This window comes from Mytilus galloprovincialis, chromosome 10 (genome assembly GCF_965363235.1).
Source record: "Mytilus galloprovincialis chromosome 10, xbMytGall1.hap1.1, whole genome shotgun sequence".
Taxonomy (NCBI): Eukaryota; Metazoa; Mollusca; class Bivalvia; order Mytilida; family Mytilidae; genus Mytilus; species Mytilus galloprovincialis.
Genome location: NC_134847.1, coordinates 33,093,314 through 33,108,388, shown reverse-complemented (window position 1 = coordinate 33,108,388; position 15,075 = coordinate 33,093,314). Strand labels below are relative to the sequence as shown.

The following is a 15,075-nucleotide window of genomic DNA, read 5'->3' as shown; positions in this document are numbered from 1 at the left end:
TTTGTAGACCTTGTCTTTCCTAATAAAGATTTCTCTGGATCTTTTTTAAGTGTTTAGAATGATAGGCATTAACGAAAAACCGATTAAATTTCACATTAAAGGACATTAACTCCTGTAAAAAATATTCAACCAGATCTCCAAAGACTTAACATTTGCACCGTCAGATTTTCTCATATCAGAGATATCTGAATAACTATGTGAACAAGTTCGGTTAAATATGACCAAGTATATTCAGAGAAGATTTTTGAAAATGATCGGACGACGACGACGGACGAGGACGAAGACGACTTAGCTTTATAGATATATATAGGATGAGTAAAACCTACATGGATTTTCGGACAGGTGAACATTTGGAATTTCACATTTGAAACAGTTACTCACAATTGGCCTAAAACGACAACAAGGATCATGAACTTCATGATCATACAGTTTTATGGTATTATGTAATTTTAAGAATAAGAATATCTCATATATATAGGATACTAAAACATAATTGCTCACATAATAATCTCCATTTTGGTTACCTTTGTGAGATAATGAAAATGATAATAAAAGAAAAACAAAAAAAGGAAAAAAACTGCGAATGATACCAGAGTGTCTGTATATGTCCCTTTCAATTCTGTATTGCTCATTATTCTCCATGCTTTATATTTAAGCACACCATTGTGCTCTATTCCCTTTTTTACCTACGTTTCTCTGTTACCTTTTATTCTGCACATTTTGTCTATTATTCTTTATTCTTTATATTTTCTGATAATTATTCAATAGTTTTATGCCCCACCTACGATAGTAGAGGGTCATTATGTTTTCTGGTGTGTGCGTCCGTTCGTCCGTTTGTCCGTTCGTCCGTTTGTCCGTTCGTCCGTTTGTCCGTTCGTCTAGCCTCAGGTTAAAGTTTTTGGTCAAGGTAGTTTGTGATGAAGTTGAAGTCCAATCAATTTGAAACCTAGTACACACGTTCCTTATGATATGATCTTGCTAATTTTAATGCCAAATTAGAGTTTTTTCCCCCAATTTCACAGTCCATAGAAAATGATAGTGCGAGTGAAGTATTGGTGTACTTGGGACACATTCTTGTTTTATATCATAGCACACCATTATTCTCTATTCTTTATTTGTGTACCAACGTTTCTCTCTTTTTTTGCCCTTTATTCTTTACAGTTGGTCTATTATTCTCTATTCTGTAAATCCAACCCAGGCCCTCATACAGACTGCGGACTTCTGATAAATTGGCTTCTAACTTTGACATTCTATTTTAATGTTTGACAATAAGGCCATAATAATTATACAATATTCACATAGTATATATTGCTTGCAATAACTAACATTGGTAGAATCTTTTCTCAAAGATTTTCAGAATCGTAAAGACAGTTGTCTTTGATTTTCCAAAACGGATGGTCTGGCTAGGGATTTATAGAATAGGGAATACTGTCGTCTAGTATCAAATTGTATAACATCAGTGCATAATGTGGCAATGACACCTAAATGAAATTGTGTATTACAGTTTTGAAGAAACAGACTGATGTGCATTAAAACAAATATATATATAGTATATATATCGTCTTTGGTACTTGAAACATGCTATAACCAATCGTCAAAAGTTATGACCACCTTAAATTAAACTTCTTTTATATAAAAAAGAAGATGTGGTATGATTGCCAATGAGACAACTGTCCACAAGAGACTAAAATGACACAGACATTAACAACTATAGGTCACCATACGGTCTTCAACCATGAGCAAAGCCCATACCGCATAGTCAGCTATAAAAGGTCCAGATAAGACATTGTAAAACAATTCAAACGAGAAAACTTATTTCTATAAAAAAATGAACGAAAAACAAATATGTAACACATAAACAAACGACAACCACTGAATTACAGGCTCCTAATTAGGGACAGGCACATACATAAATGTGGAGGGGTTAAAATGTTTTAGTTAAGTTTAACAATTGTGAAACATGAATATTGATATATATACTGAGAACCACTAGTCCTTACTGTTATTTCATCACCGACATCCAACATCGTGACAAAAACACTGGTTCTGGTTACATAAGAGTGAACTTTACCGTAATATGTCGTTATCATCAGATCACTGTTTTTATAAATATAGTAATATTGTTCATTAGTGTTTGACATCATAACGGCCGAAACATGGTACAATCCAGCAATAGTACACACGAATTTTCCAGTTGATTTATAAGCAGATAGGTTGGCAATTCCAATGTTGGTTTGAATATTCGGAAAATGTACAACTGTTCGACCTGGCACTGTAGAACCTTTAGCACAGGCGGTAAGAGCAACTGAAAAAAGAGAATTTTAATATCAAAATATTTCTTTAAAGTGTCATGATTGAAAAATAAGTTTCCAAAGAAATGTGATTTAAAAGATAAAAAACAAAGATAAGCAAGACATAAGTGAATTCTCTGACCAAATATCGCTCCTTATAATCGTTATACAACAGATGCAGTCTAACCTGGTATATAAAGAAACAGTTGAATTATGAAACCAAATATCGCTCCTTATAATCATTGATAAATACTCAAAATTTGATTTAACTAGAAAAAAGTGATCAAATGTCACAATAAGGCAAAACATTTTTTTTTATTAGACATTAGTAGCGTTTGGTGCAAGACTCCCTTTTTTTTCTTTTGGGTGTTTAATTTTTTAAAGTAAATATTTTTTTAATTTTTAAACTTATTTTCACTTTTTAATTTCCTTGCTCTTTAAATCCACACACTCTTACAATATAACTAGTTTATATATTTATTCCTCTATTTCTATTTAAATAGTGAGGCGAAACAAATAAAGAAGAAATATAAAATAAGAAGGAAACTAATTAAAACCAAAAAAAATGACTTTTTGAAATATTATTATTTTCTTTGTACTTTTATTTTACGTTTTGAATGAAATGTTTGTTCATTGATTTGGTCCCAATAAACATTTGTAAATATTTTTAATTACAATCAAAATATCATTAAGAAAACAGACGTTTACAATACTTATCAATAATAATAATTAATCTGTATTTGTCATATAAGTAACATTATACTTGTGACATAAACAAAAGTAACAACAACAATAAAATAACTGAGTTGAACACACACACATATAAAAAAGAAGATGTGGTATGACTGCCAATGAGACAACTATCCACAAAAGACCAAAAACATTAACAACTATAGGTCACCGTACGGCACATGTCTATATATATATATATATACAAGTAAAACTAACTAAGAGTCCCCTGTCCTCAGCTCTAAAGACTGTTTTATAAAGGAACCTGTTTTTTCCACTTGGTTTATATTAGAAGGATTTAGTAGGACTACTAGTTTTTGAGTATCAGATAGATTTGGAAACATAGGATTATCTATTGCCATGTCAATAAAAAGTTTTATACGTAAAACATTATTAATTTGACAGTAGAGGAGAAAGTGATTTTCATCTTCTAAGATTTTACAAGCTGGACATGTTCTATTGTCTAAGGTATTTTTAGATATCTGCCCTTCTCAATGAATAAGTAGTTGTCAATTGTACTACCAAAGGTAATTGTATAGAAATTCATCTATTTTAAAATTAAGTTACGACCCTGTGTCGCTCACCTAGGTCCATGTGCATCTTAAACAAATGACGCTCTTGTTGGTTTTTTTTCAATCTTTTATTCCATCTTGTTTTGCTTTCTCTGTGTACTAGTATTTATTATTATTATTAGTGGGAGATTATAAGAATAAAGAAAGACCAATAGGCATGAGGCATTACAATGGGATAAATATACACGAAAAAAAGATTATTGTTACTCAATTCCCAAGAATTGGTACCAACAAAAATTAGCTAGTTCACAGTTGGATTTTTTCCCTGTTTATAGTTTCTATCTTCCCTTTTTTGCTCCAAACCCCCAACTGTTGAAAATATTCAGGATAATTTCAGGGCAATCACTCAAAGAGATGCCGAACAATTTCAACAACTTCAAATATTTGAAGACCTTGTTTTGTTGATCATTTTTGTTAATTTAAATTTTTATGAAGCTATCATAGTTTTTATAAAGATATAATATAAAACCGCAAAAAGTTATAAAAATCGTCATTAAAGGGTAATAACTCCAATAAGGAGTCGTCGGGCAATCTTGTCTTGCTTATAAATAGTTTTTAAGACAAAAGGCAAAAATGAGAAAAAGGGATAAAATTAAGGGCAACAACTTCTGTATGAAGTTATCTGACAGTTTTGATCTAAATTGACAATTATACTATAAGGTATATGATATGTTATTAACTATAATAATGAAACCTACCTTTCTGTTGTTTTAAAGCAATTTCTTGCAAAGACTTGTTGAAGCGAACCTGGAAGTCTTCTGCAATCTTATCGAACGATTTATTAAATCGATTCTGTTCTTGACGAAGGGATAACTTCGTTGTACTGTCCCTTTTACGTTCAGCTTCACTTAATTCTTGAACTTTAGAAGAAAAAGAATCCAACAATGAATTCATCTGTCTTTTGTTGAACTCTGTTTCATTTTCAGACTGCATTTTAAAACGATCTATAGTTTCAAGGAAAGAATCTTTAAACCGTGTTTGGTCCTGTAGATGTGCATTTCGCATTGAATCAACAAATGTTTCTGTTTGCTTCTTAACTTCATTGAATGAATTATTAAACTGCGTTTGGGCCTGTAGGTGTGCGTCTCGCATTGAATCAACAAGACTTTTTGTTTGATCCTTCACTTCAACGAAAGAATTATTAAACCGTGTTTGGTCCAGTAGATGTGCGCCTCGCATTGAATCAACAAATGTTTCTGTTTGTTTCATTGCTTCAGTCACTTTATTCAAACTAGACGAAACAGACTCTTCCCATAGCTTTATCTTTTCTGCATATACTTCCATTTTATGTTCCAATTTTGAAGAAACAGACTCTTCCCAGAGTTTAATCTTTTCCGCATAGACTTCCATTTTATTTTCCAAGCGAATCATCTTTTCCAAGACCTTTTCTTCAAAATGAAATTTTGAACAGCTTAATAAGGATTCGGACTCTGAACCAAGGGATATGGCTATAATTCCTATTATTGAAATGCTTATGCAAATAAATTGAATGAAAAACATGTTTGTGTCTCAATTGTTCTACTGTTAATTAGAAATGTAAGATAGCTCTCAGAAGTAACGATTTATACTTTAATTTCAATTAATCTACAACATATTCGTGATCACCGGTTCCTTTTTAAAGATAAGATTCGTCTCCTGGTGATGTTTTTTTAATTAAAATTAGAAAGTGTCAGCTATTTTAGAAATCATACACTTGTAATGAATGTGACTACAACGAAAAGAAGATAGAAGTTTGCCTCCACATCGATTTTAGCATGTATTTCCACCTCCTGTTATTTTGAATTATAATCAGAGCTTGGGAGGTATAGATAAAACATTGGCAGCTATATGTATATGTTCTCATCGGCATAAGTTGTTTTAAGAATAAATCATGTCCCAGGTAAATGTTATTTTCAGACCATCGTCCCAAACATGAATGAAATTTTGCAACTAAACGTTTAGCAACAATCATTCTCTCACTGTGTTTACAAATGCGACTAAAGGTTTATTTAGTCCGAGATTACTCTGACGTCCAACGGCTGTTTTGCCAGACAAGCTGGGGCCGTGGGACGTCAGAGCTCGTCCCATATCAAAAAGTGGATATTTGCCCACCAAAAATAGATGCGCTGCTTCGGCGCTATTGATGCCGACTGACGGCCTTGGAATTATATAAATCGGGCATCAGTCTATTCATTTTTCATTTATCTCTTCATTTATGTATGTTTCACCTACCTGTCAACCTTTATTTTTCTATATTTTAACAGTTTTCACAGTGATCCATCGATTTCGGCATTCTGACTTTCACTTTCAAATGGACGTCAAGTTACAAGAGAGTTCGTTGTCTCGAGACTCAAAATATGCAAATATTTATATTTTTTCACCTCCTTTATAGGAGATCGATGTTTAACATTTAGTAGCCAACCACGATTTTTCACCTCCTTTACAGGAGATCGGTATGAAGCATTTAGTTCCGACCACGTTACAATCGGAAGCTCTCGGACATTTAGATAACTTGCATTTTAAATGAACGAGATGTTACATAATGGTCATTTGCATAAATCATCACTGTTTTCTCGTGGTCACGTGATAATCTTTGAAAATTAAAGGCAAAATGCCGAAATCGATGGTTCACTGTGAAAACTTAAAATATGGAAAAATAAAGGTTGACGGGTAGGTGAAACTTACATAAATGAAGAGATAAATGAAAAATGAATAGATTGATGCCCGATTTATATAGTTCCAAGGCCGTCATTCGGCATCAGAAGCGACGAAGCAGCGCATCTATTATGGGTGGGCAAATATCCACTTCTTGATATTGGACGAGCTCTGACGTCCCACGGCCCCAGCTTGTCTGGCAAAACAGCCGTTGGACGTCAGAGTAATTTCGGACTAAGGTTTATTATACCTTTTTAAAATGCATAGAGAAAGATGCCCATACAAATATATTGATACGACTAGTGTTATCCGTTTAAATGCTGGTTATGTTGTCATTACATCATTTAATGACTTTATTTTTACTACACATTTTTATTAAACCTTATTTTTTAACAATTAGACTGATCATGAATAACCAAGATTTTTTTTATAGCTTAGTTCAAAATATTATATATTGTATTTTGTTTTGTAATGATAATGATTATTTTGCTCAGAAGTGGCCGTCGAGAATTGCATAATAACGTTTTTGTGTCTTCTACGGTATTTGGACATCGCTCAAAAAGTCACTTGGTAATATTTTTTTGAAAATATTGATTTTAGTTGAAATGATAGGACATTTTTTAGGTGGGTACTCACTTTTGTCCTATGACTGTGTGTGTATATACATGTTATATTTGCAGAACAAAATGCTTAAAATGATCCTGTAGAATTTTGTAAGGTTTATCGACACGGTGGCCATTGGGTCGATAGATACTTGTGACAAATGGGTTGCAAAGTAAGAAATTATACATAGCTGCAACAAAACATCTGAAACCAACCATATTTTACGTGGAAACTTCATGGTACAGGACATAATAAATAAAATTGATGTCCCTATTCATTCCGGAAGTGTATAAACGGTACAAACAAATGTCCCCTCTTTAATAAGCACAAAAGAATTTAACAGGACTGCAGACTTTAGGGAAGCCTTATTTCTGAATATGTCTCACTGCATGCGGCGATTTTCTAGATACATCCACTTCCATTCCCATTCCCATTCACCAAACAAATCCATAATGAATCGGTTTTTGTTAATTCCAAACTGTTTTTCATGGTAGTATTCTTACTACAGGAATCCAATTAGCCCTAACATGCCTTCAGACGTCTAAGCAATCTCGGACTTGCAGAACCAATACTTTAGATAAAAATGAAACACAACCAGTATGATCAAATGACAAATGCCTCATTTTTGTTCACTAATTGTACCAACTCATTTCTCTTTTATTCCTCTCAATTATCTTCTCTTCATTTATTTATTTGTGTTGAGTTTTAGTTTTAAACTGAGTGCAAAAGCTTCATTTTATTAAAACTTTTAACAGGTTTAAAAGAGGGATGAAAGATATCAGAGGGACAGTCCAACTCACAAATCGAAAATAAACCTACAACGCCATGGCTAAAAATGAAAAGACAAAAAGAAGTACACATGACACAACATATAAAACTAAAGAATAAGCAACATAAGACAGGTTTACTCAATTGTGCATGCTCTCTGTATATTTGTATTTGATAAAGTATGTAAAGTAGAAGACTTCATATGTTGCTTTTTATTTTACTGGTGTTCGACCATATTTTTATTGTGTATATGTCCTATTTAAAAAAAAAAGAAATGTCCAATAAACAAAACACATTATCAATTGGGTAAAAACATACTAGTTGATGAGAAACATCGTTTTGATAGGATTGGACACAAAGTAAACCATACTAATGAAGTTCGCTCCGAATTGCATTATATTACTGTACCAGTACAATATCAATATGAGCATGCAATATTTCAAAATATACAATACTTTACAGTCTAGCGAAACAATAATAACGAAATAGATCGAAATTATGATGATGACGATGTGAATGTACCTCAAATTACATTCTTCAGTATCATATGACGGGTGCCACATGTGGAGCAGGATCTGCCTACCCTTCCGGAGCACCTGCTATCACCTCAGATTTTGTTGGTGTTCGTGTCTTTAGTTTTCTATGTTGTGTCTTGTGTACTATTATTTGTCCGTTTTTATTTTTATTTTTTGCCATGGCGTTGGCAGTTTATTTTCCATCTATGAGTTTGACTGTCCCTCTTGAATCTTTCGTCCCTCTTTTACAACTTTTACTAAATTCGAATACATGTTTAAATAACTATATATTTTGTTCATACATGTACGAGAGGTTCGTTTTACCAGATGATAGTAACATAACATTCAATATAAGTTCATCCGTGTGTTCATCTAAATTTCTCTCTGGTCAGTATATAAGGCACAGTCGGGAAAAAAATGGTAAACAGTGTGACTCTCAATGTTGCACCAACAAATACAGGATGGGTAAGCAATTATATTGCCTCTGGAATATTCCAGAAAGATGAGAGTGATCGCAATCTAATTAAAACATATATCTCTATGTAGTAACGTAGCATAAAGAAATCGATAAGTACATCTTTATCTAAAATATATAGCTTTTGAAAATGGATTTTAAATTTAGAGATAAGGGTCTGATTTCCGAAAGGACAAATCGGTGAAATTCCATAGTCTTATAGTTGACGGCATAACACATTCTATAGTAAGAACTTCTGAAGTAATCTACAAAAGGAAATCAGTTAGGGTATTATATTAGTCTAAATTTTTGGAGAATCATATTAGGATAAATACAGGATAAGTAATTACATTTGATGAAATCACTGTGTAAATGTAGATAGTAGTTATCTTGACAAATATAGGAATACGTCTATGTTGCTCTTAAATTAACTGGCTATTGTTCTTCTAGTATGCCACCACTAATACCACTATTCACTTTTAAACTTTACTCGGTAAACATCTATGTACTCTCCTCCAGCTACATATATTTCTTTTTCGTCAATGTCAACCCACATGTCCCAAGGATCTGTAACGTTTTCAAATTTTCCTAAAAGTTTTACTTGCTTTTTACCATCAACTGACAAAGCATGTAAAGACCCTCGGGGTTCTCTGTTCAGAATAAAGGCCGCTGTGATCCCGAACTGCCACATAGCAACACTAACAGGCATTTTGATTCGGTCACTCTTATGACTGAATATCTGGTGGCCTTCCAAGGTAGAACATTTCACCTCTTTCGCAGTTGTTGTGTAATATATTTGTTCATTAAAGATGGTCATGCCATTACAGCCTGTGTGTCCTTCAGAATACGTATTTGTATTAAAACATTCAGTAATGTTTGTTGGCGGAAAATTCTGACACGAAGAAAACTTTTGAATAGCGCCCGTCTTTACCGTATAAATTGCCTCTTCAAAGGAACATAATGCCCCAATCGGTCCATTATGAATATGCTCCAAAATCATTTTCTTTGGTTTAGAAATAGATTCTCCAACGATGTTTGTACAATACAAAACCATACCACAGCACGACAAATAAAGTCTATTCTGTGTTACGTCCAAGCAAATGCGTTTAATTTTGTAATCTAAAGAAAGTGTTTTCACGACTAGGCCTTTAAATTTGTCTATCAAATGAACTTTTCCTTCGTCCCCGCCTATTAATATATATTTATCCCCATAGCATACGCCACACTTTAACTTTGAAAGCGGGATATGAATAGTTCTATTTTTTTCAACAGTGATAGCTTCAAGGTTGATAAAACATACCCCGAATTCTAGGCATGTTTTAAAGACAGCTCCCAACTCAATACCGTTTGCACTTTTAATATTTTGAAAACAACCAATCTGATCAAAAGCCTCAACTTTCTGAACTTTTTTATTTTTCTCAAAATAAACTCCAATGGTTGTTTTGTCATTATTTATAGTTGTGATCTCTTTAATACTTGTTTCGATCTGATGCTTGATGGTTTCGACGTGCATAAATAACTGTGTTTTGCTACCATTATCTTTAACTTTTTTCGTCACTTTAATCCAGTGTTTAAGATTTCTTTCGAGCTGCTCTAATAGCCTTATACGGACATTAAGCTTGGTGTTTTGTTCATCCCGAAACACGTGCAGTTGTTTCTTAAATGTTTCAAACAAATTGTCTAGTTTACTTTTGATATGGTCGACAAATTTTGAAGCTTCATCTTCTGTTTTTTCAACACCGACTCGAAGGGTTTCCTTTTCTTGGTGTTTCGTCTGCAAATTTTCTTGCGTCGCAACTCTTATGTTGTCAAGTTTTTCCTGTATACTGTCGTAGAAGGTGCTATTAAATGTTATTTCGTCTATAGATTCAATGTTCTCGCATTTTCTATGATCCAAGCTAACACACAGACTGCAACACATAGCTCTGTGATCACAACAAAAAACGTTGATCTTATTATGCGGGTGTGTTCGGCATTGTTCTTCAATTGCCTCGAGATCAATTCCGTCTATTTGACTAACAAACTCGTCAATTAAAACAACTTGGTGTGTTGCCAGCATTTTCATCCAACTATGCATAAAATTACATTTTTCACAAAATGCTTCAACACACTGTTTACACCAGAATTTTGCCTCAGTTGTCTGTTCATGTCTCTTACATGCGTGACATTCTGGTTTTGAGTTGCTTTTAGTGAAAGTTATCATGGTGTTTAAAGATATGTTGTCTGGAAGTGTTGCAGCCCATTGGTTTATATGTTCTTGATCGATATTATCTGTCCGTGGTTTTACAACTGTTCTACAAATAGGACAACTAAATGACCTGGTTTTATTTTCCTTCTTGTGGTTCGCAGAAACAATGATTTGATGTATACAAAGTTCACAAAATGTGTGTAAGCATGGCAATATTTTGGGAGATTTGAACACTTCTGAACAAATTGGACATGTTATTAAATTCACCTTTTCGTCAGGTACTTTTGATAAAGCCATAGTTGTATTCCTTCCTGGTAGTTACGAAAGGGGAGACAATAACATGTTCGTTGTTACACATTTAGCTGCACTTTACTGAACAAAATATACATACCGCTTTGAAATACATTTGCACTAATTAAAGGATAACATGTATTTTTTTTTTCAAGAATGGCCTGTCGACAATTACATTAACAAAGATTAAGCAGCCGTACAATACATTAGTATTCATTTTTTTATTTACATGTATATGTGTTTATAGCTTAATAGATATTGGATAAAACACAATCAATATGAATAGACCACTTTCGAGTTCATCCGTCACCGGAAAAAACTCGTCAATTATACGCGCCTTTATCATGTCATTTACCAGATAGAGGGGTCGCCTGTATCCCTGCACTATTTACGTTCATCAAGCGTCTTAGTGATCGTCATTGTGCAGGATAAACTAGAAATAATGAATGTTCTGTAGGTACTTAATGACAATTCCCTAATGACAGCAATGCTGATTGTCAATTTTGAGAATTCAATTTGCCGAATAATTCGTACAATATAGAATTATAGTTTTCCAACCACTCGCTCAACATTGGAATGGAAGTGACGACGCCCCTAAACGCACAAATGTTCACTAAAACCAGAGTTTTTGACGGAAATGCATCGAACTCGAAAGTTGTCTATTAACTCAAATGTTTAAAAAAAACCTAATTGTATTATTTTGATGGTCATGCATAACATGACACAAATAAATCTGGACAAAAAATGATCAACGTAACTCTGCTGAGTTAGTATTTTGGTTGGGCAACAAAAATTGAGTTTAGTTCCAACATGTAACTGTTTCAACAGGTCGGGAACACTACATTATATGGCAATGCATACATTAGCATATTTATGTTCTCGCACATGTAACTGTTTATTTACGGGTGACGCAATTTATTTTTACCTGGGTTTTTGACCAATCCACTTAAAGAGTAACAATGCATGATGGACTACTACGTGATTACAATCAAACAAGAACACGTGTTATTTACTGAAATACAACACATTTTTTCGTGCAATGCGGGATAAACAATTTTGCTTAGTTTTTCATTTTTGGTATCCACATTTATAGTTCGTGATATAAATAAAGTATTTGTTCCAAGCTCAGATTAACGAAGAGTTGTTTTTATGCGAAGAAACAAGTGTTTGAATTTTATTGAACCTATATGCTGAGAGTACCATGAGATGCGCACGCAGATCGTAGAGGTCACTAGCGTATTTGGTCGTATGAGGTCAAGTCATGGAATTTATCCCTCTTATGTTTATTTGAAAATAATGGATATCTTAATTGTTTTGAACTGGAATTTAATATAATTGTGACATTTGGAATACAAACTTTACGATTTGATATAGTTTTTGGATGGATTAATATTCTTACGATGTAGTTGGTGATGGATAATTTGTCACGTTGTCAGCAAACATTTGTTAATGAAATTAGCTGAACATTCGAGCATTGACTCGGTATCAGAACTGTCTGGCACGGCCAAGACTAGTTCCAAAAGTGACAATATTTTTAGCATTATGAATGACCACAGGCAACTTATTTCGCCAGGTTATGATAACAATATCAGTGGGTTTCAAGCAAGCATTGAAAACATTAATGTTGGAGGAGGAGCCATAAGCAATGCTCCTGCCACTCACACTCCGGAAGTGGTCATACCTGATATTTACAATATGCTACTGCAAAATCAATTGTATATCCAAACTTTGATGAAAAATCAGAATTCTAAAACTGATCCTATACAAAGTTCAACAAAGGTAAACCCTAGACAATCGGCAACAATGGCCGGACCAAGAAAGGTCGTTAAAAATAAACCTAAAAAGGATGATTACCAATCGCAATTGGACAGTTTGTTTGATAATGATATGAACAATAACCAAACTAAAAACATATCTGTACCGTCTGAATTATATTCAGATATTTCGAGTGACGAAAGTTACGATAGCGATGATGAAGCATGTTCTGAGAATGAAGTGGATGTTGAAAAGGCAGAAAATGAAAATGTCTTGGAATCCATGAAAGACTTCATTAGTTCAGACGAAAAGACTGGTCCAAAAATTAATCCTGGTTTAGCCTCATACATGAACCAGGGACTGAGGACACGAGTCAATGAGGAAAAATACAAAGACCTCACAAAGAAATATGATAAGCCTGCCAATGTGAGCAGTCTAAAAGTTCCACGAGTCAATATAGGTGAGGATTTTAAATGCAATTAAATTGCAATTTAATAAAATTCATATTTTTTGAAAAATCAAGTGTGCAAATCAATTTATTATAAATAAAATAGTTTTATAAATGATTAAAAACTCGCAATAATATGTGAAATGTGTACACGTATGAATATTGTGTAAAAATCATTTACATACACACTATAATTTTTTTTTTAGTGAATATATTTACTAAATTTATATTATAATTGTAGGTATTTGGAAACAAATGTCACTACGAAATAAAGATGTGGATATAAAATTACAACGATTACAGAATCTCTTGTCTAAAACAGCGTGTCCATTGATGTATATGATGGATATGTTTGTGGAAAAATCTTCAAAGAAAGAAGGAATGTCCAGAGAGGAACTGCAAGCATATGCAGTCACGTGCAGAGATACGTACCAGCTATTTCAAGCGTGTTATAGTGAAATAACCTTCAGGCGAAGGAGTTTCATCAAAGACGACATTCAACCCCAGTATAAAGGTCTATGTGATGATACCACACCAGTCACTGACATGCTGTTTGGGGATGATATTAAGGAAAAAATCAAAGAACTAGATGCAGAGCATAGTGTGTGCAAAAAAGTTGGGAAGGACCATAATTATACATATGATAATCCCAAGAACTCATATCAGTCTTCTAACAGGGGACGTAGCCATCATGGCCATGGAGGGCGTGGATTTCCTCATAAGTTTGGGAAAAGGAAACGCCAAATTGATGGAGGAAAACCAATCAAAAGAACAAGAAAATATGATGATGATGGTTTTTTAGACCGCAGCAAGACCTTCAACAAGAAGAAAAACAAAGACAAAAAGTAGATCATGTTATTTCTGAAAGTGGTGTAAGTACAAATGATCACTTGATTGATTTAACTGCATTAACAATTCAAAATCTTCCTAATAATTTTATTGGGGGGGAAATTTCAAAGTTTTTTCATCGATGGAAGGAATTAACATCAGACTATTGGATTTTAAATATTATTAAAGGTTATCAGTTAGAATTTGAAAACATTCCTACACAGCTTATTATGCCATACCCACTTGTATTCAGCAGTGAAGAAAATGAATATGTACAAACTGAAATAGATAAGTTTATTTCAAAAACAATTATTCAACCTGTTACTCCAATTAAGGATCAGTATGTTTCAAATATTTTTGTGAGACCCAAAAAAGATGGTACTTATCAAGTAATTTTAAATTTAAAGCAGATAAACCTTGATATTGAACAAATACATTTTAAAATGGAAACTTTTAAAACAGCAATAACAAATATTACACAAGATTGCTGGTTTGGTTCTGTTGATTTAAAAGATGCATATTATTCTGTTAGCATCAATGAAAAAGATAGGAAATATCTTAGATTTTATTGGAATGAAGTTCTGTATGAATACACTTGTTTGCCAAATGGATTAACAACAGCACCGCGAATTTTCACAAAAATTTTAAAAGTTGTATTTTCCAAACTGAGAAGTAAAGGACATTGCAACACACCATATATTGATGATAGTTTACTTGTGAGCAAAACCTTTTCTGGATGTCAAAGTAATATAATTGACACAGTACAATTATTAGATCATCTTGGGTTTACCATACACCCAGATAAATCTGTACTTCAACCTACTCAAATTATTGTATTTTTGGGTTTTGTAATTAATTCAATAACAATGTGTATTAGAGTAACAACAGAAAAGGCAGACAATATAATTAAATTATGTAGTCGGTTAATTCTCAAGAAAGAGATTACGATAAGAGAGTTTGCACAAGTTATTGGAAAATTAGTAGCAACGGAACCAGGTG

At 33.2% G+C, this 15,075-nt stretch overlaps 1 protein-coding gene across 1 annotated transcript; it reads right to left on the bottom strand.

Annotated features, from left to right (window-relative positions):
- Window positions 1-8,673: 8,673 nt before the first annotated feature.
- LOC143047415 (uncharacterized) lies at window positions 8,674-11,057 on the bottom strand. Its single transcript, XM_076220456.1, has one exon. The coding sequence runs from the start codon at window positions 11,049-11,051 to the stop codon at window positions 9,036-9,038; it is 2,016 nt and encodes a 671-aa protein (XP_076076571.1). The 5' UTR covers window positions 11,052-11,057; the 3' UTR covers window positions 8,674-9,035.
- Window positions 11,058-15,075: the final 4,018 nt, after the last annotated feature.